General features: G+C 49.3%; 2 protein-coding genes across 3 annotated transcripts; both read right to left on the bottom strand.

Annotated features, from left to right (window-relative positions):
* Positions 1-206: 206 nt before the first annotated feature.
* PIGS (phosphatidylinositol glycan anchor biosynthesis class S) lies at positions 207-13,062 on the bottom strand. The gene is made up of 12 exons (XM_044248315.1): positions 13,001-13,062; positions 12,576-12,715; positions 12,376-12,487; positions 8,661-8,750; positions 8,314-8,405; positions 6,657-6,864; positions 6,046-6,188; positions 5,038-5,152; positions 3,525-3,670; positions 2,864-2,964; positions 1,643-1,853; positions 207-1,300 (listed from the first exon to the last, which is right to left on the bottom strand). The coding sequence occupies exons 1-12, from the start codon at positions 13,032-13,034 to the stop codon at positions 1,025-1,027; spliced, it is 1,668 nt and encodes a 555-aa protein (XP_044104250.1). The 5' UTR covers positions 13,035-13,062; the 3' UTR covers positions 207-1,024.
* A 2,627-nt stretch (positions 13,063-15,689) lies between these two features.
* Positions 15,690-19,525, bottom strand: ALDOC (aldolase, fructose-bisphosphate C). 2 transcript variants are annotated; one of them, XM_044248314.1, is made up of 10 exons: positions 19,396-19,525; positions 18,026-18,147; positions 17,722-17,933; positions 17,528-17,582; positions 17,275-17,435; positions 17,070-17,153; positions 16,669-16,843; positions 16,340-16,539; positions 16,095-16,190; positions 15,690-15,913 (listed from the first exon to the last, which is right to left on the bottom strand). In XM_044248314.1, exons 2-9 carry the CDS (start codon positions 18,135-18,137, stop codon positions 16,095-16,097), a joined length of 1,095 nt encoding a protein of 364 aa, XP_044104249.1. In that variant the 5' UTR covers positions 18,138-18,147; positions 19,396-19,525; the 3' UTR covers positions 15,690-15,913. The 2 variants fall into 2 exon arrangements, with proteins under 2 accessions (XP_044104249.1, XP_044104248.1); XM_044248313.1 differs by having other exon boundaries at positions 15,690-16,190; positions 19,396-19,524.
* Positions 19,526-19,588: the final 63 nt, after the last annotated feature.

The following is a 19,588-nucleotide window of genomic DNA, read 5'->3' as shown; positions in this document are numbered from 1 at the left end:
CTTTGTTGGGCAACCTTGTACGTGCTAAGGGACAACAGCCTAGGCGACTTGCCACCACAGGGCCCTCTAGAGCAGGGAAGCGGGGCCTCTCTCTAGGGCACATGGCCAGGTAGAAGCAAGGTGGGCCCAGGCACCCAGGACAGTTGGCAGGAAACCATTACTTGGACACAAATGAAGAATGAAAGGTATGCTCGTACTTCGTATCATTCCAATTAACATTCGACCAATGTTTATTGAGAGCCTAAAATATACCTGACACTCTCGTATGCTTATCACATTTAATCCTCATAAACACCTTGTAAGGGAGGAATCATTAGTGCTATTTGAACAAATGAAAAATTGAGGCTCAGGGAGATTAAGTGGCTTATTCAGTGCTCTTCAGATGTTAAGTACAGAAGGTACAGAAACAAGGGTCTGAATTCAGGCATGCTTGATCCCAAGTCTGGAACCTTCCCCACTGCACCACACTAACCCTATAAAAGGGTGAAGGGAAACTCAGCCACATGCTCAGCATCAGGCCATACCCAACAGGCACAGCCAACCAGGAGGGATGGGAGGGAGAGAGAAGGCCCCAGAGGCAGCCTGGCCCCTTCCAAGAGAGCAGTGCTAGGGCTCTCCCTGAGGCGTTAGAGAGAAGCACGGAGGAGAGGGGGCTAGAATCCAACCCAGGGCTTTCCCCTAAGGCTCCCTCTGAGTGCAAGAGGACCTTGAGGAACAGACAGAAGCACAACAAACTGCCCCTGCCGCGGAGGGAGACAGGAAAGGGCCTTCAAGTTTAAGCCAGGTAAGGAGACCCAAATGACACGTCTTCTGGAGGGAAGGGGAGAGGAGGGCACAAAGGTTGTGGGGGGAACCTGAGCTAGCGGAATGGGAAGGGAAGGAAAGATGAACCCTGCTTGGAGTGTTGTACTTTGGTTACTGGAGCTAAGTCCTTCACGGCAGGCCCCGTTTATGTGCCTCTCAATCTCCCACCTCCCATTCTGGCCAGAAAGGAAGGCTTCCTACTGAGATTCTGCTGTTCTGTTCAGTCTCTCTTCTCAGGCTTTTTCCAGGACTTGCGGGTTTCCAGGAAGATCTTGACCAGGGATAGGAGGATGGGCACAGCCATAGGCAGGAAGAGCGGGATATAGATGGCAAACTTCTGGTCATCCGGGAAATAGAGGAGGTGGAGGAGCGAGGGATCAAAAAAGGCACGCTCTGAGGACGTCACAGCTTCCTGGCTGGCAATAAAGGCAGAGGCTAGGTGCCCAGCGGCCAACTCCTCTGCCGCCTTCTGGACTGCAGCTACAGCCCTGTACACCTAGGAAGTGGGCAGGGGGATACCATTAAGTCCTAGGCACCAGAGGGGTGTTGGGGCAGGAGTGGGAATGGGTCTTACTGTATTTGCCATCTACCAGGCACACTGCCTGGAGTTTGCCCAGGATATGGAGATCAGTATAAAAGGGCTACAGTGTATCTTTTTTGTGCCAGCTTAAAACCTCACACCCCATCTGGTGTCCTGCCCCCTAGAGGAAACCTGGGGCACTCCCGGATGTATGCCCACACATACCCTGGGCCTTGTCTGGCTCTGGTCTCACACCACACCCTGGCCCTTGCTGGCCACTCTGGGTCCTGTCACAGAATCCATCCCCTGCCCACTCACCTCAGATGCCACATCGTCCTTGATGACAATGTTGCTGATCTTGCCCAGAAGCTGAGCCAAGGAAGTGAGAGTGGTGGTGGCTGTGGCCACGTTCTCCACTGACCGAGCCCAGAGCAGCCTATCGAGCTCCCAGATCGTTAGCCCTTCACTCTTGGGCCCTGAAAACAGGCATTTCAGAGGTATCTGGGGCTGTCCAATCCCGAAGAGCAGCCTGTAGGAAGAGTGAAGTCAGGAAGGCTGGGAGTAGAAGATGGCTAAGCTTCCTAGAATAATGAGGAAGATTTTCAGTCTTACCCAGAACCACGGAAGTCATAGGGAAGTGCCTCAGGGTCTCGGAGAGGTAAGTGGCAACATTCAGCAAAACACAGCCTCAAGCCCCATTGTAACCAGTGTTTTTGCTTTTACCTGCTTCTGGATTAGATTTCTAAGATCTTGTTTGAAAAAAGGTCCCATGGCAACAAGATTTCTGGTAATACCTAGCTTAATCCCCTCATCCTTCTTACCCTCTCTTTGGACAAATGGGACCACTGAGCCTTTAGTTAAGGGGATGATCCAGGACCACTTCTTTTTTTGTTGTTTTTTTAAAGATTTTATTCATCTACTTAAGAGAGAGAGAAAGTATGTGTGTGGGGAGGGGGGACAAGCAGGGGAGGAGCAGAGGAAGAGAGACAAGCAGATTCCACACTGAGTGTGGAGCCCAGTGCACAGCTTGATCCCACAATCCAGAGATCGTGACCTGAGCCAAAACCAGGAGTCAGCCGCCCACCTGACTGAGCCACCCGGGCGCCCGGATCCAGCACCACTTCTGATAAACAGGTGTATTGTGCCTCTCTAATCCCGCACCCAGGGCAGACATTGCTAATCAATCAGAATCCTCTTTCCTGATCGTCCTAGGCACAGCCCTAGAATCCTCAGCACAGGGCATCAGGCAGCCACTACCAACATGGCGGTTAGCATCAGAATTCATAGCTCTTTCCTTAAGCACCCCTAATCATACCCCAGGGACCTGACGTTCAGGAGTTTGTTTTTTTCTCAAACAGTTTGTCAGCAACTACTCCTTCTTAGGAGAAGAAGGTGATCCTTAGGAAGCTTGCTTCGTTTCCCTGCAGCTGTAGGCACAGGGGAAGTATCCCTGCCAGGTGAGATGTCATTCTACTCAGCTGGGGAGGCTGGGGTCAGACTCAGTGGCCACATCCCCAGGCACATCAGCCAGGACCTCACCGCAACTGGGCCAGGAACACCTCCATCACTCGCACCATGTCCACCTCGACCCTCACTGGCAGCTCCGAGCCATTGTAGCCTTTGGGGTCCACATTGTAGACCTGCAGGGGGGAAAGGAGGTTGCCTCAGTACTACACCCAGATGGTTCACGGCTCTGCCCTAGACACTCCGGAGGCGGGGAGAAAAAAAGAAGACCTTAAGGTCTCTAGAAATTATAAACCTGATGGTCTAGCTAATATTTTTTTGAAAACCTATTAGGAGCTTTTCATAAATTACCTCCATTATCCCCTCAAAAGTCCTGTAAAAAATATTTTTTATTCCATTTTACGAGTTCCTATGAGAAACTCCCAGTCTAAGTGGAGAAACAAAGTCCCCAGCCTTGCAAGACTGCCATAAACAGGGCCAAGATCTAAGATGGACACACAGAGAAGTCCTCAGTGAGTGCAAACCGCTACATGCAAAAGGGTCGTATTATAGAAAACAGTGACAGAAATAAGAAGCTGTGGGGCCGGCAGGGGAGAGGACAAGCTCATAGCACCCTAACCTCCTTGGTGCTGCCCCTCCCACAGGCTGGGCCATGGAGGACACCAGAGGAATAACAGAAGGAACAGTCTCAGGGAACATGTGTCTGTCCCTAAAGCTGGGGCTCTAGGACCATTACCATAATGCCACCCCAGCGGGGACTGTGGAAGGCGTTGGTGGCCACTGGAGCCCCATCCTTGTCCTGAATGTACAGGGGGGAGTGAGCAAGCTCGGGTACATAGAGCAGAAAGTTGAGCACAGGGTAAAGGGAGGCAGCGCTGGATCCTGCGGTACAAAGAGAAGGTTAGTCAGATTACCAAAACCGACTGGATCTAGATCTCAGTTCCGGGTCAGCCTCTAACTTTCTGGTCACTCACTCTGGGCCTCATTTTCCCCAGCTGATAATCACCAGGATAACCTCCAGTCCTGGGTTTCTGCGGTTAAGGATGTCCTCTGAACATTCTCCCAAGACGTGCCACATACATGTAGAGTTCTTAGCCCCTCAAAGGCCCCTGGAATCTCCCCCTCTCTAACAGGCCCCCTTCACTATCTAACACCACCATCTTGGGCATTGCACCATCACACCTGTATAACTATAGCCCATTTTATACGTAAGTATAAATATGACCTCATGTCAATTTCCTCTTAATTCTTCAATAACTAGCCATTCACACCAGGTAAAGGCTCAAGCTACTTACCATGGGCCTTGTGATCTGGCACCAGCCTGCCTTGCCAGCTTTACCTCAGTCACTCCCTCACAATTCCTCTACACTAAACTCCTCTGAGCTTTCTGAATGCCTATCTTTTCTGCCTCTTCTGCATCTAAGCTCAGAGTTTTCCTCGCCTGGAAAGCCCTTCTATCTCTGTACTCAATGCTGCTGGAGGGAGAGAAAGAGAGGGAGGGAGGGAGGGAGGGAGGGAAGAGAGGGGAGAGGGAGGGAAGGAGAGAGGGAGGGAGGGATCACCTGTAGTCCCTCCCATATCATGGTCCTCGCTGGCCTAGCCTTACTGTCTGAAATCCCACAATGAGTGATATACTAACTTTGGTTTGCTTATATTACAGCTTGTGGTCATCCCTTCTTTATAGGTACCACCCTCACACTTAAAGTCTAGAATCCCAGCTTCAAACCTCAATCAGCAGAACCTTCCAAATTCTGCTTTCACGTACTTTTGCTGTTATCTTTCCTACATACGTGACCGTATCTTTCCTGGATGACTCGCACGGAGGGAGATGCAGCCTACCATGTCTTTATAAAAAGCATTGGGAGTCATGTTTAATAAATGTTTCTGGGGGTGCCTGGGTGGCTCAGTGGATTAAGCCTCTGCCTTCAGCTCAGGTCATGATCTCAGGGTCCTGGGATGAGCCCCACATCGGGCTCTCTGCTTAGCAGGGAGCCTGCTTCCCCCTCTCTCTCTGCCTGCCTGTGATCTCTCTCTGTCAAATAAATAAATAAAATCTTAAAAAAAAAAATGTTTCTGGATATAAGTTTCATGAGTCTCATGAAAAAGGAGCCTAAGTACCCAACACTTACTTGATGCCCTTAGGCCACCCAACCTGGGAACCAGAACAATATACTACCAGCCTCCAACCCCACCCTGAGCCTTCAGGGTCCCTCCCCAGCCTGGCAGATAGATCCTCGTCTTCAGCTCACCCAGCCGGGACTCCACTGGGTTAATGACATGGGGGAGGCTGTGTGCAGCCAAGTAGTAGCTGGAGGAAGCCGGGTCAAAGCGGGGGTTTACCCCCAACACTGCATAGTAAAGAATCTGTAAAGCAAAGAAAGGAGAACGTTATTTTGTGTATTGATTCATGCTCCATGTTGTCCCAAAAAGAATCTGAAGTGCCTTAAAAAGATATAGTGAGGGGCACCTGAGTGGCTCAATGGGTTAAGCCTCTGCCTTCAGCTCAGGTCATAATCTCAGGATCCTGGGATCGAGCCCCAAATCTCTCTCTGCCTACTTGTGATCTCTCTCTCTCTCTCTCTCTGTCAAATAAGTAAATAAAATCTTAAAAAAAAAAAAAAGATACAATGAGGACAGGACAAAATATAAGAGACAAAATCAGAGCTGAGAGAAAAATAGGTGTGGTGGGGGGACAGGGCGGGGGGGAACAAAGCTCAGAGTAAAGTTAATACAGTAAATGCATGCTTTGAAACTGCATTTTTTTAATGCAGGCTTTCTAAAACAAAGAGGGAAACAAGAAGAGCCTAATTCAGTATCTGCAAGATCAACTCAAGTCAGTGATTCAGAAGTACTCCCACTAGCAAGACCTGATAAAAATGTCTCCCACATTTTCCCTAAAAGGACACTGTGTGATACATTCTTCACACGTAGGAAGCTACATTCTTGCCATCTTCGCTGCTACTACATTAACATATTTTGGGAAGTTTTATTTTTAAAATAAATTCCTTAAGGATGGCACAAGTGGGTGAATATGGTTCTAAAGGGGGCTGTAAGGAAGGTTGTTTTTTTAAACAAACCTTCACAAAAGTCCCCGAGCTGGACACCACGGTGGGAAAGCAGACACTAGTCATATATACACACAAGCAATTCCTAGCAAATGAGCAAGCTCTAAGAACTGGGAGAACAGACTCCACTTGAAAACAATATGGAAGACTCTGGTGCGGTCAGGGAAGGGACTTGCTTGCTCCCAATCTCACCTGAGAGTCCACAGAGAAGTTGCCTGCAGCACTAAGGGCACTCAGGAAGGGCTGCACATAACGCCGGACGGCCCCCTTGATGTCCCAGTGGACGTCATGGGACTTGGGGTCTGGGTTGAGTAAACTGAAGGTGATCTCATAGCCTAGAAAAACAGGAGTCAGGGAAGCCAGAGGCAGTCATACCCTGCACTGAGTTGAACTTGTTTCTCCTCCGGGATGGGGTTGGTGGCCATCAGGGAACCCAAGAAAGGATAAAACTGGGAGGAGGGACACTAAGTGCTTTAAAAAGGTCAAACCAGGGGCGCCTGGGTGGCTCAGTGGGTTAAAGCCTCTGCCTTCAGCTCAGATCATGATCCCAGAGTCCTGGGATCGAGCCCCACATTGGGCTCTCTGCTCAGCAGTGAGCGTGCTTCCTCCTCTCTCTCTGCCTGCCTCTCTGCCTACTTGTAATCTCTGTCAAATAAATAAATAAAAATCTTTAAAAAAAAAAAAAAAAGTGAAACCACAGAAGAAAGGAGTGAAGAGTCCCCATGCAGATTCCCCTTCCGCCCCATCACCTCCACATCATTCATTTCCCTGTCCCTTCTCACAGCAAAGCCCCGTCACCCTACCCAAGCTGGACTTGAGAGGCCGCCTCTTATCAGAGCTCCACTTGTCCTCTGGAAGGTGGTCAGCCAGGGCTGCCGCGAGCACGTCCTCGGTCAAAGACATGGCCTGCGCTACTTGGATTACGCGGCGGCCCACGATGTGAAAGGCCTCCCGGTGCGTGATCCCTCGCACAACTGCTGTCCTCTCGGGCCCAATGTAGCTCATCATTTCCTGTGAGAGGCCACCAAGGGACAGAACGTCGAGGGCTCAGGGAAGAAAGCAGAAGAGCATGCTGGCTCCTGTCTCAGAGAATCTGACATTTTGCCACTGACCAACAGGACTACCCCTCCCTCTAGATTCATAGTGAATGCCTATCTCAGCAGCTCTGACCAATCAGTGCGCATGAATGTTTTCATTCATTTCTGTTCCCTTACCCTTCCCAGGAGTAATCTAAAGTCCCAGGAGTAATCTAAATCTTCACAGGCTGGAAACTAATAGGAGATGCCATGCTGAACACAGACAGCGGAATAAACACACACCTGGAAAGTCTGATATAAATAGACAGCACGTGGCAAAGAGGCAAGCCCTGGAATGCTCACAGTAGCATTCTTAGAAATTCTTAGCACTCTTAGAAATGCTAAGAGTCAAAAACCAGAAGACAATCCAACTGCCCATCAGCAACAGGATGGATAAATTGTGTGGTTATGTTTCAATAATGAAACATATTAAAAAATGAACAAATTAGACTCAACTACACATTGATTATCACAGATGATTCTCTCAAACATAAACGTGGAACAAAACGAAAGTTGCAGAAGAACATGTGGGGTATTAATATGAAGTTCAAAAATTTGTAAAATTGTGTATGTTGCTTAGTGAGATACAAAGCATATGATAAAACTTGAAAGAAAATTAAGAAAATGACACATACAAAATATGGTCACCCTGGGCCAAAAGGGAGCAGGTCTGCGTAGAACCATGGAGATGCACGAGTTCAGCAATAAGGCTAGACTGTAGTGTGCAAGCGGGGGTTGGATACATGGATGGTCATTAAAATTTTTTCATCTTTTTATAAGAATTATATATTTGGGGGCACCTGGGTGGCTAAGTGTTAAGCCTCTGCTTTCAGTTCGGGTTGTGATCTCAGGGTCCTGGGATGGAGCTCTGCATTGGGCTCTCTGCTGGGCCGGGAGCCTGCTTCCCCCTCCACCTCTGCCTGCCTCTCTGCCTATTTGTGATCTCTCTCTTTCTGTCAAATAAATAAAATCTTTAAAAAGAAAAAAAAGAATTACATATTTCATCACAAATTGTAAAAGAAAACAGTACATGATATAGTTCCCACTGAGCCTCTTGCTCGTCAAGTGAAAAGGTCAATGTGTTGCCCGTATTCCCATCACAACCCATTCAATCAAGCTTCTTTTCTTTTTCATCGTGATTTTTTTTTCCACTTTAAATGGTCATCGGACCTTGGTCCGGGCTTTAGAAAGACCCAGGGTCAATAAAAAAAATCCCTATTTGCATTCTGTTTTTTCCTATTTTCATTCTTTAAAAAAACTATTTGTTAAAGAGTTTTCTGGAGCAAATGCCAGCAATGGGGGGTGCTACTGCAAAGAGGAGGTGACCTAGGAGAGAATGAGCTGACAGGATAAGGCAAGACCGCAGCCCCTCTGCTCACCCTACCTGGGGCAGAAGCGAGGAGTTTTCAGAGATCACGTACACAGTCAGGGAGCCCTCTGCTTGCTCCTGCGGCTCAGCTAACATGGTTTCTGCCTCTGGGGACAAAAGCAGGAGGTGCACCAGAAGCAAAAACACCATTCCCTTTCCCTCTAGCCCCCTACAGAGGGCCTGAGCTTTCCACCTCCCGCTCACACCTGGCTGGCACTGAGGCCAGGTTCAGCCCCCAGTGGCCCAGGCTGAAACAGGTATCTCATTCCCAGCTTTCCCAGAGATTCTGAAGTTAAGACAAGAGATTGGAAGAGGAAAAAGAGGGCTTCGTGTTAAACCAGCTTAATCACCCCTTCGGCTACCTTGCATACTGCCCAGGGACAAGGCCTCCTCCTCGCGCTCCAAAGCCCTTCGATAGGCCTTCTGGAAACGGCATTTGATTTTCATTTTGTCTGAGAGGAAAAGGAAGAAGCAAGGTAAGAAGACTAAGTACAGACCTCTGTCCTCCTTCCTAGCCCTCACACTGTCCAGTGTCTCAGGACAGCAAGAATATATATATATATATATATATATATATATATATATATATATTTTTTTTTTTAGGACAGCAAGAATATTGTTTGCAAAGAAAGACCAAGAAGCTGCAGTCAATTCTAATTATTTCTACACAGATGGTATCAAATACAGGGCACCCCATCTAGCTCTTCCCCTAACTAGCTCTTGCCTCTGCCTGTGGACATCCTACTATCAACCATTCTACCATCCTACCAGCAACCCTCCCAAGGGGAAATCTACTACAATATTCACTCTATTAACAGGTGAAAGGAGAAAAACCAATGATCACTTCAATATGTGCCTCAAAATAATTAAGTTCAATGAATGTTCTTGATACAGATAAGATGCACACTTAATGACAAAACACTAAATGTAGTTCCATTAAAATTAGTAATAAAGGGGCGCCTGGGTGGCTCAGTGGGTTAAGCCGCTGCCTTCGGCTCAGGTCATGATCTCAGGGTCCTGGGATCGAGGCCCACATCGGGCTCTCTGCTCAGCAGGGAGCCTGCTTCCTCCTCTCTCTCTGCCTGCCTCTCTGCCTGCTTGTGATCTCGCTCTGTCAAATAAATAAATAAAAAATCTTTAAAAAAAAAAAAAATTAGTAGTAAGGGGCGCCTGGGTGGCTCAGTCAGTTAAGCATCTGACTCTTGATTTTGGCTCAGGTCATGATCTTAGGGTCATAGGATCGAGCTCCACATTGGGCTCCCTGCTTCAAAGGAAGCCTGCTTTCCCTCTCCCACTCCCCCTGCTTTTGTTCCTGCTCTTGCTATCTCTCTCTCTCTCTCTTTTTTTAATATTTTATTTATTTGACAGAGGGAGAGGGGGAGGGAGAGGGAGGGAGAGAGAGAGAGAGAGAGAGAGAGCGAGCACGCACAAGCAGGGGGAGTGGCAGGCAGAGGGAGAGGCAGGCTCCCTGTTGAGCACAGAGCCCAATGCAGGACTCCATCCTAGGACCCTGGAATCAGGACCTGAGCCAAAGGCAGACGCTTAACTGACTGAGCCACCCACGCATCCCTGTGTGCAACTCTTGATCTTGGGGTTGTGAGTTCCAACCCCATGTTGGGGGTAGAGATTACTTAAAAATAAAATCTTGAAAAAAACAAAAGGAAACAAAACAATATCCTTCAAGGGCTTCCCTTCTCACCCAGAATAAAAGCTGTATGTGAGTCTAGCCTCCTCTGCCCCCTCTGCCCTCACTCTGGTCTTATGTCATCTTCTCTTACTCTTTCCCTCATTCACCTCCCTCTCACCACAATGGGATTCTCACTGTTCTGCAAAGGCATAATTTCTGCTCCTACTTGAGGACCTTATACTTGCTTATCCCTCTATCAAAAATGTTCTTCTCCCAGATACCTATACAGTTTACTTCTTTATCTCTTCTTAGGTCTTCATTTGGAAGTCTTGTTTTCAAATGCTGCCCTCCCTGGCCGTGCTTCTAAAACAGCAATGATCTCCTTATCCCCCAAGAAAACTGCCCTATCCCTGTCCTGAACTATTTTTCTCCTGTCACCACCCAACATACATTTATTTACTTAAGATTTTATTTTAAAGGTTTTTTTTTTTATTTATTTGACAGAGAGAGATCACAAGTAAGCAGAGAGGCAGGCAGAGAGAGAGGAGGAAGCAGGCTCCCCGCTGAGCAGAAAGCCCGATGCGGGACTCCATCCCAGGACCCTGAGATCATGACCTGAGCCGAAGGCAGCGGCTTAACCCACTGAGCCACCCAGGTGCCCCTTAAGATTTTATTTTAAATAATCTCTACGTCCAACCTGAAGTTGGAACCCATGATCCCAAGATTCAGAGTCACATTCTACTGACTGAGCCAGCCAGGAGACCCCTCCCCCATCAGACAAACATTTATCTTCCTATGTCTCTTCTCTTTTTCATCTATTTTGTTCACTGTATTTTGCCTATTTTGTTTGCTGTATCTCCAGCAACTGCAACAGTATTTGATATAGACACTCAATAAATATTTGTTGAATAAATGAACAAACCCATTACTATTCCTATCTAACAGATTAGAAAACCAAGATTTAAAGAGGTTAACAACCTCACCCAAATTCACACAAATAAGTAGCAGAACCAAGGCTTTATTCAGCTCTCTTACACCAAATTCCATACTCTCAGTCATTCCACTATCCTACTCCACTCCACTATCCTACTCCATATTACAGAATGGCGTTGTCACTAAATACGAAAAATTCCACAACAAATTGATAACAATCATGTTTAAACTAACAGGTGAGGTATGATCCATTCTTGTTTGGAGAAACAAAAACTATGTGTGTTTACATTAGCTCGAACTGTATGAAATATGATTTTTTATTTTATTTATTTATTTTTTAATGTAAGCTCCCTCCCCAGTGTGGAGTCCAACACAGAGCTTAACTCACAACCATGAGATCAAGACTCAAGTGGAGATCAAGAGTCAGATAGACACTTAACCACCTGAATCATCCAGGGGTCCCATGAAATATTAAATGTGTATTACCAAGGTTAAAAAGCTAGACAGTAAACAGCATACAGGAATGTCACGGTCTGGACTTGGCCTACTCATCCAGTCACTCCTAAACTTTCACTTCACACTTCAGAAAAGTAAAACCTCACAGATCCCCCAACACGTTGATTTACCCCTCCATGCTTCTACACGGGAAGCAGTAGAGTTTGTTGGTGAAAAGCCAGAACACCAGAATCAGTCAGGCCTGGATTTAAATCCCAGTTCCACCTCTTACTAGCTAGCTGTGTGATCCTGAACAAATAAAAATCTCTTAAGTCTGTTTCTTCATTTATAAAATGGAGATCATAATGTTAAGAGAGGATTAAATGAGGCAGCACATGTAAAGTCCTTTACCTAGTTTCTGGCATATAATGAACAACTAATATTAGAGATTATTAGTACTGGCTAATGCTGTTCCCTTCTTCCCTTCCCCCATTTAACCTGAATTCCTGCACATCCTTTAAAAATCCGGCTTAAAAATGACATCCCCAAAACCTTCTCTGCCTGCCTTTCCTCCCAGACAGTTAAAGTCTCTTTCTTTGGTGCAACCGTGGTTTCTTAAATACTTTTGATTATGATTTCTTTATCTAAGTGTCTTTCTCTCCTACTGGACTATGAATTTCTTATAAACATCATCAATTCCTCATGCACTCCAAAATCCCTGGTACTGAAAAGTACCTAACATTCAGTAACCTATTTCACGTTAAATTTAATAAGGCCTGTATACAACCCCAACTTGATTCCAAACCCAGTGTCCTCTCCGCTACATTCCACTTCCTCTCCTATCCCCTAATGAGTAGTAATTGCTTCTCATCGGGTAGCATAATTGTTTTATGAATAAAACTGTCGCCTTAATGGTGAACACTGAATTTAAAGTTGTTTTTCTTCTACCCAACCACACTGTTCATTCAGAGAGGGCTTTTAGTAAGTTTTTAACTTTAAGGGACACCCACGCTCCTCTTACCTAACCCATCTCTGGACTGAACTGCGACCAGAAAGGCAGCCCTGACTCTCCAGGAACTCACATTTCAGGGGGATCTCTCTCTCATGCACAACGGTGAAGGGCAGCTTCTCCTGGTCGTCCAATGGCACTGATTCTCGGGTAAACACGACAGTGACGCGCACCGTGAGCCGCAGCTAGGGGAAGGAGCACCAGGGCCAACAGCTGAGTCTCCACCTTGCCAGCGGGCTGTCCCCCTGGCTTTCTCCCACCGAGCCCTCTCACCTGCAGGGCATTCAGTCCACTGATCTGGGAGTAAGGCAACGGGGCCCGGTAGGTCTCTGTGGTTTTCCACCAGAGCGGCAACCCCAGGAGGATGGCCACCGCAGCGAAGAAGAGAGCCGCCCGCTTGCCTCGGATCACCTCTGGGGGGTACGGAGGTAGCGACTTGAGCCGCTGGAAGTGGGCTTAGGTGCACGCCCCACACCCGGCCCTTAAGAGTCCCAGCAACCTGCACTCAGAGGCTCTCCGGCCGCGTTCATAGGTAGGAATCCCTGTGCTAGGGGCCCGCGCCCAAGTCTAAAGGGATCTTGTCTGAAACGACCCTCCGACCCCCAGTCCGCGGGACCTCTTGCATACCACAATCCCCAAATCCCTCACTCCTCCCTCTCAATACACTAGCCGCGGGCCCCGCCTGAAAGCCACCGAACCTAGGTCTGTAGCGGCTTCCCCGGGAGCCGCCATGCTTCCTTCCGGTTGCTCTAGGCGCCGAGGGCGGAGCTACGCACGCCGCCCCCAATCGGAAACCCGCAAGGAGGGGGTGGGACCACGACAGCGGTCGCAGCCAATCGCGAGCCGCATTCCAGGGGCGCGGGGAGAAAAAGAGGTTGAGGGTGGGCGGGGTCCACAAGGAGCGGGTCGGCCTGTTTGAAAGGAGTCTATCCAGCGCCAAGGGCAGTCGATTTCTGTGGTGCGCGGATTTCTGTGTTGCTCGAAAAACTCTTCGTTAGTCCCCCGCTTTCTTGCAGAACACATCCCTAGTCCCACGGATTAAGAGCGCAAACTCTGCAGGCGTTAAACACTAGTTGGACTACCACAGGCAGCCCTAAGTCTCAGTTTTCTCATCTGGAAAATGGATACATTTACTAAAATAAGCTCACTTAGGGTGGCTTACCCAATCCATAGAGCACAGGGAGCTTGATCTAGGGCTCATAAATTCCAACCCCACGTTGGGTATAGAGATTACTTGAAGAAATAAAATGCGCCGCCTGTGTGCCTCAGTTGGTTAAGTATCTGCCTTTGGCTCCGGTCATGATCCAGGTGTCCTGAAATTGATCCCCACATCGGGCTCCCTGTTTAGCGGGGAGCCTGCTTCTGCCTCTCCCGCTGCTCGTCCCCGCCCCCCACGCCCAGCTCGTTCTCTCTCTCTCTCTCTCTCTCTCTCTCTCTCTGGAATAAAATCTTTAATTAAAGAGGTGCCTGGGTGGCTCACAAGGTTAAGCATCTGCCTTCGGCTCAGGTCATGATCCCAGAGTGCTGGGATCCAGTCTCACATCGGGCTTCCTGCTCAGTGGGGAACCTGCTTCTTCGTCTCCCTCTGCTGCTCTCCTTGCTTGTGCTCTCTTGCTCTCTGTCAAATAAATAAATAAAATCTTAAAAAAAAAAAACTTTAATAAAGAAATAAATAAAATAAAATGAGGTCATTCATGTAAAAAGCCCGGCATAGGAGGCACCCAAATATCACCGATCACATAGCTGTTTATCCATATCATAGAACGTCTCTTTTGGGCGTCCTCTCCTCAAGCCTTAAATATAGAGGTGGAAAGCCAGTAGTACCTTTTTAGCATATTTGGCTCATTCAGTATTTTGTTAATTCATTTGAATTCATTTCCAACTCATATAAGTGAATACTTCACCTTAAATTTTAGAAAATTCACAAGTGGATTCTGAATCTTGGATCCAGAATTCTGGATCACTTAGGTTTAAATCCTGACTTCTTCACTTCACCTGAGTGCTCTCAAGAGTTTTATTAATTAACCGCTCTGTGCCTGTTTCCTCATATCAAAATAGGGATAGTAATAGTATCTGCTTTATACAGTGTTGTAGTAAATGAGTTACTAAATGTAGAGTGATTAGAATAGGGCCTGGCCTGCCAGGAATACATAGTCAGTGCAACAGGGGATGCCTGGGTGACTCAGTTGGTTCAGCATCTGACTCTTGGTTTCAACTCAGGCATGATCCCAGGGTTGCTGTGGGATAGATCGAGCCCTGCGTTGAGCCCCATGCTCAGCAGGGAGTCTGCTTGAGATTCTCTCTTTCCCTCTGTCCCTAACCCTGCTCAAGCAATCTTTCCCTCCCTCTCAAATAAATAAATCTCTTATTATTTTTTTAAATTTATTCGAGACAGAGAGAGAGCATGCACAAGTGTGGAGGAGGGTCAGAGAGAGAAGGAAAAGCAGACTCTCCATGGAGCCGGGAGCCCGATGCGGAGCTTGATCCCAGGACCCTGAGATCATGACCCAAGCTGAAGGCAGATGCTTAACTGACTGAGCCACCCAGATGCCCCTAAATAAAACTTTTTTTTAAAAAACAAAGTATCATATAAGTGTTATCTATTTTTATTAATATAAGGGCAAGTCCCACTGGGCCTACATCCCCATGCTGCAGTAATTAGCTGGGTGGAGTACTTTACATAGAGCACGGCCTCCCCAGTTCACACAGAACACACCTAGTTCTCTCATCTTTTCATCCCCTCAGACAGACCAGGTGTTTGATGTACCCCCACGCCCCAGCTAAGTGGGCAAACTTTAGCATGAAACCTCAACAGGTCTACCCTTGCCCAGACCCTCAAATCAGCCTTCTCTGTGTCCTCATCTACCCCAATGGGAATGGGCAAGAGCCCCTGGCAACCTCCTAGACAGCCTGCTCCGTCTGGTGGTCCTGAGTCTTGGGGCTTTTCCATGTTGGGCAGGAGCTCAAGTGCTGCTCCTGCAGTGCCCACCCTACAACCCCAGCACAATGTTTCAAGCCCCAGCAGGGTTCAACGCAGAGGACAAGTGAGAGACTCCCATCCCCTTGTCTGTTTTGGGCTCTGTGCAAAAGCTGCCTTCAGGAATTGTACAAGTTCTCACCTTCCTCCATCCTTCAGCTGCCCCCTAGTGCCTGAGGCGGCAGTCCCTGAAGAACATGTAGCCGTCTGCACTGCCCACACTGCAGCCATGGATATCACCAGCAAGAGCCTGAGCCGGGAATGGTGACTCGGTGTACCCCTTCCTCATAAACTTAGAACCCAGGAAAACTACCCTCCCCACCTCCACAGGCAGGAGGCCCAGAGACAGTCAATGGAAATCAGAAACTGAGGTGGGAATTTGATGTGTAAAATAGACAGACAAATTAGCATGGTTTGCTACCATTTATTTGCTTTGTGGTATGTACCCAAGGCATGAGTCATGTCTGGTGTCTTACTTTCTGATCCGAGGAGGCAGGGCAAGGAAGGAAAGCCCAAGGAGAAGCTACCACATCATGAGGAAATTGTGGGGGCTGAAGGAGGCAGATGGAAACCCAGGCATCCTGCTCTGACTTCTAGCAACTTCTCCTGTCTTCAGTCACAAGGGGCGTCCTATCTTCCCATCCAATGGTCCCGGGTGCAGCAGTGGGAGAGGGGAGGGGAGGACAAGAAAAGGAAGATGACTCAGTGCTGGATGGAGGCATCTCTGCTCTGCATGGCTATTCGGTCCTAGCTGTAACTATAGGCAAAATAGGGTGCAGGTGGCCAGACCAAGGACTGTGGTGTGGAATGCGTACTCAGTAGGCGTGGTTTGCAATATAGAGGGACTGTGCTGCTGCTCCCCCGTCTTCTCCGCTGCCTTCATACTTGCCCTGGGCTGCAAGCCCATTCACCTGCAAAAGGGTGAGGGGTAGGAGGGAGGTGGAGTAAGCGGGCTGACACTGCCCAGAGGTGCCAAACCCTGCCCAGGCTCTAGTCTGTGGGTGCTGCCCTCCCGCCTAGCTATACCCCTCTCCCACAACCACCATCTCTAGCTCCCTACCTCAGCCCGCTTGATGAACTCCTCAGTGGCAGCCCCAGCATTGTCTTGTTGCCCTCTCCAGGCATTGAGGGCAGAGGCCTGAAGGGCACGCCCATAGGAAAAGGTGAGGGCCCAGGGCCGAGGAAGGGGGCAGCGGTTGATAGCATTGAGGTTGAGTGATGCCTCCTCTTCACTCTGACCCCCAGATAGGAAAGTCACTCCTAGAGTAGAGAAGAGAAAACAAACTGGTTGGTTAAGCCCCTATTTTTCCAGGGCGGGGGACCCATGAAGGCCACAAGAACCTGAGAATGGGTCTTAGGGAGAGAGCAAGTTAGGAAGCAGGGCAGTACCTGGGACAGCTGGGGGCACAGTGCGACGCAGGGCAGTGACAGTTGCCATGGCGATCTCCTCTGGGCTATATTTAATGGGACAGGCATGGCCAGGGGTCACCATGTTGGGCTTGAGCAGGGTCCCCTCCAGGTACACGTGATGGTCACTCAGGGCCTTGTACACAGCAGCCAAGACCTGGAGATCAGAGGAGGCTTAGTAAGGTTCTGGTGGACCCTTTTTTAGGGGAAGGTGGGCATGACTGTGAGGGTCAGTACAGGCTCAAACTCGCAGGTGTGTTCTGGGACAGTATAAAGAGTACTTGGGGTGAGTGCCTGCAGCTGAGCCAGGGACTATGGGGAACAGGCTCCCCCATCAGGCCGCCCTTGTAGTAGTATGTGTCTGTGTGCGGCTGTGGACTCACCTTCTCGGTAACATACTGACAACGTTTGAGGTCGTGGTCTCCATCTGGCAGGATTTCAGGCTCCACAATAGGCACAATGCCATTCTGCAGGTAAGAGCAGAGTAGCTTGGGTGGGGCAGCAGGTGGGAGGGGAGAAAGCCCTGTACCCCTTTCCCCACTAGGCACAGGGCACCCACCTAAGCCCCTTACACACACATACACATACCTGTTGGCAGATGCTGGCATAGCGGGCCAGCACGTTGGCATTCTCTAGAATAGCAAGTGCTGAGGGTGTGCGCTCACTGATTTTCAGCACGCAACGCCACTTGGCAAAGTCAGCGCCATCCTTCTTGTATTGGGCACAGCGTTCCGAGAGCCCATCCAGCCCTGCAGGCATAGTGCCAGCCTCATCACTCTGCCCTTCTTTGTCAGCATCAACCATCCAACAACCCTGTGGTCTTCACCCGCCCATCCTGTACCTTGAGTGGTGGTTTCTCCATCAGTCCCTGCTAGAGGCACTACGCCCTTGTCAACCTGTAGGGAAAACACACAGGCAGAGGGCTGAACCCAGGCAGGATTCCCCTTGTCAACACACACACACACACACACACACACACACACACACACATATCTATTTCCCTGTTCAGCCCCCATCAAGGGCCAGTGGCTGCACCTTGATCCCCACGACAATGCCTTTATCCTGAATGGTACGAACGAAGGGAACACCATTATCGTCTTTCTGGTAGAGCGTCTCATGAAAGAAGATGACCCCGCCAATACACTTCTTCACACGGTCATCAGCACTGAACAGGACCTGGCGGTACAACCGGCGGTTTTCCTCTGTGTTCTCCACGCCAATTTGGCTCAGCCGCTTGGCCATGCTGCCTGGAGGCAAAAAAAAGAGGGGTAGCAAGCTCATTCCCAGGGCGCTCTGGCCATCTCTACCCCACCCCACCTAGGCACAGGTCCCCACCTACCAACAGACTCATCTGCAGCCAGAATGCCTTTGCCTGGGGCCACAATCCTGAGCGCAATGTCAGACAACTCCTTTTTCTGCTCAGCAGAAAGGGCTGGGTATGAGTGGGGCATGGTGACAGCTCTGTGGAGTAGAAACAAGATATAAAAGCTGGATCTGGGGAGCCTGGGTGGCTCAGTGGGTTAAGCCTCTGCCTTCGGCTCAGGTCATGATCCCAGGGTCCTGGGATCGAGCCCCACATTGGGCTCTCTGCACAGCGGGGAGCCTGCTTCTTCCTCTTTCTCTCTCTCTGTCAAATGAATAAATAAAATATTAAAAAAAAAAAAAGCTGGATCCGACCTATGACTTCCTCTGCTTCCTCTCCTGCCCACATGGGGGCCAAATGGCCTCCCCCCACCTCCCAACAAGCATAGAGCTAGGAACAAGGCAGTAGTCCTTGGCGTGGGTCCTGGGCAACACAGTGGCACCAATCCCTCTGACAGCTAGCAGGCTTAGGGCCCCAGTTCCCACATCTCCTTTTGTCTCTGGTGGGCACCCTTCCCAGCCCTGGGGAAAGATGCGGGGTGGGGGTGGGGAGGTGAACTGCCCGAAGCTACAGGTCTTCTTGTGAAACTACTGCCCAAAAAAGATCCAGTCCTTCTTTCACTGAATCTGGCCCCTTCAGGTAGGGGCCTTTGCAACTTCCATATTATCATCTTCAGCAAGACTCCTAGGAAAAGCATACTTACTTCCAAGGCTTCAGAATGAAGCAAAAGTACCTATCATCCTCTTCCCTCGGGTTCTGGAGGAAAAGTGGGTGACAAGTGGGGAGCAGGAGTGGCACACATAACTGCCATAGGCTTCTGTAACCTCTTCTTTTCCATACCCCAAATCTGACTGCCTTTGCAGCCAGATGGGAGCAAAGGACCAGGGTTGAAAGGAATGAGCAAAGGGCCTGAGAAAGGGAGGATGGAGCAGGGAGATCTGTGGGGAGGTGACAGAGAGACAGGCTAACTAGCCAAGGGAAAGACCTAAACCAGGGGGAGAGAGTAGGCAAGACAACTGGACCAGGAACTTAGTGTAGAAGAGGGAGTAGGCTGAGATGAAAATGGGCTGGTTGGGAGAGGCTGACCCCGAGGAAAAATTCTGTAGGCAGAGGAAGACTTGGGATTAGAAAAGCTGAGGTCCGGGCATGAGAGCTAAGAGGAAGGGGTCCTGTGGGAGAGGCTGAACCATAGGGTTTCCGAGTGGACAGAAAGGAGAGAGGATTAAGAAGAGAACCGAGAAGGCACATCCAAGGACCCCCGGGAGTAGGGCAAGGGTGATAGAGGGAAGAGTCAGGGAGAGGAAGGGGAGATGCTGAGCAGCTCTTGCCTCGCCGGATTACCTCACCTGTGTGCAGCAAGGTGCGCAGCGAGTTAGCGGCGTCAGCCACAGGAAGGGCGCGGATTCAAATCCGCAACAGCTGCGCCTGAAGCTCAGGCTCCTGTAAATGAGGCTGCGGATGCCGCAGAGCTACGTGACTCCCCCGAGGGGAGGGCACATCCACGCCTTGGCCACGCCCCCTCCCCGGACTGGTGACCCG

This window comes from Neovison vison, chromosome 5 (assembly GCF_020171115.1).
Source record: "Neovison vison isolate M4711 chromosome 5, ASM_NN_V1, whole genome shotgun sequence".
NCBI lineage: Eukaryota > Metazoa > Chordata > Mammalia > Carnivora > Mustelidae > Neogale > Neogale vison.
This window is presented reverse-complemented; position numbering and strand designations above follow the sequence as displayed.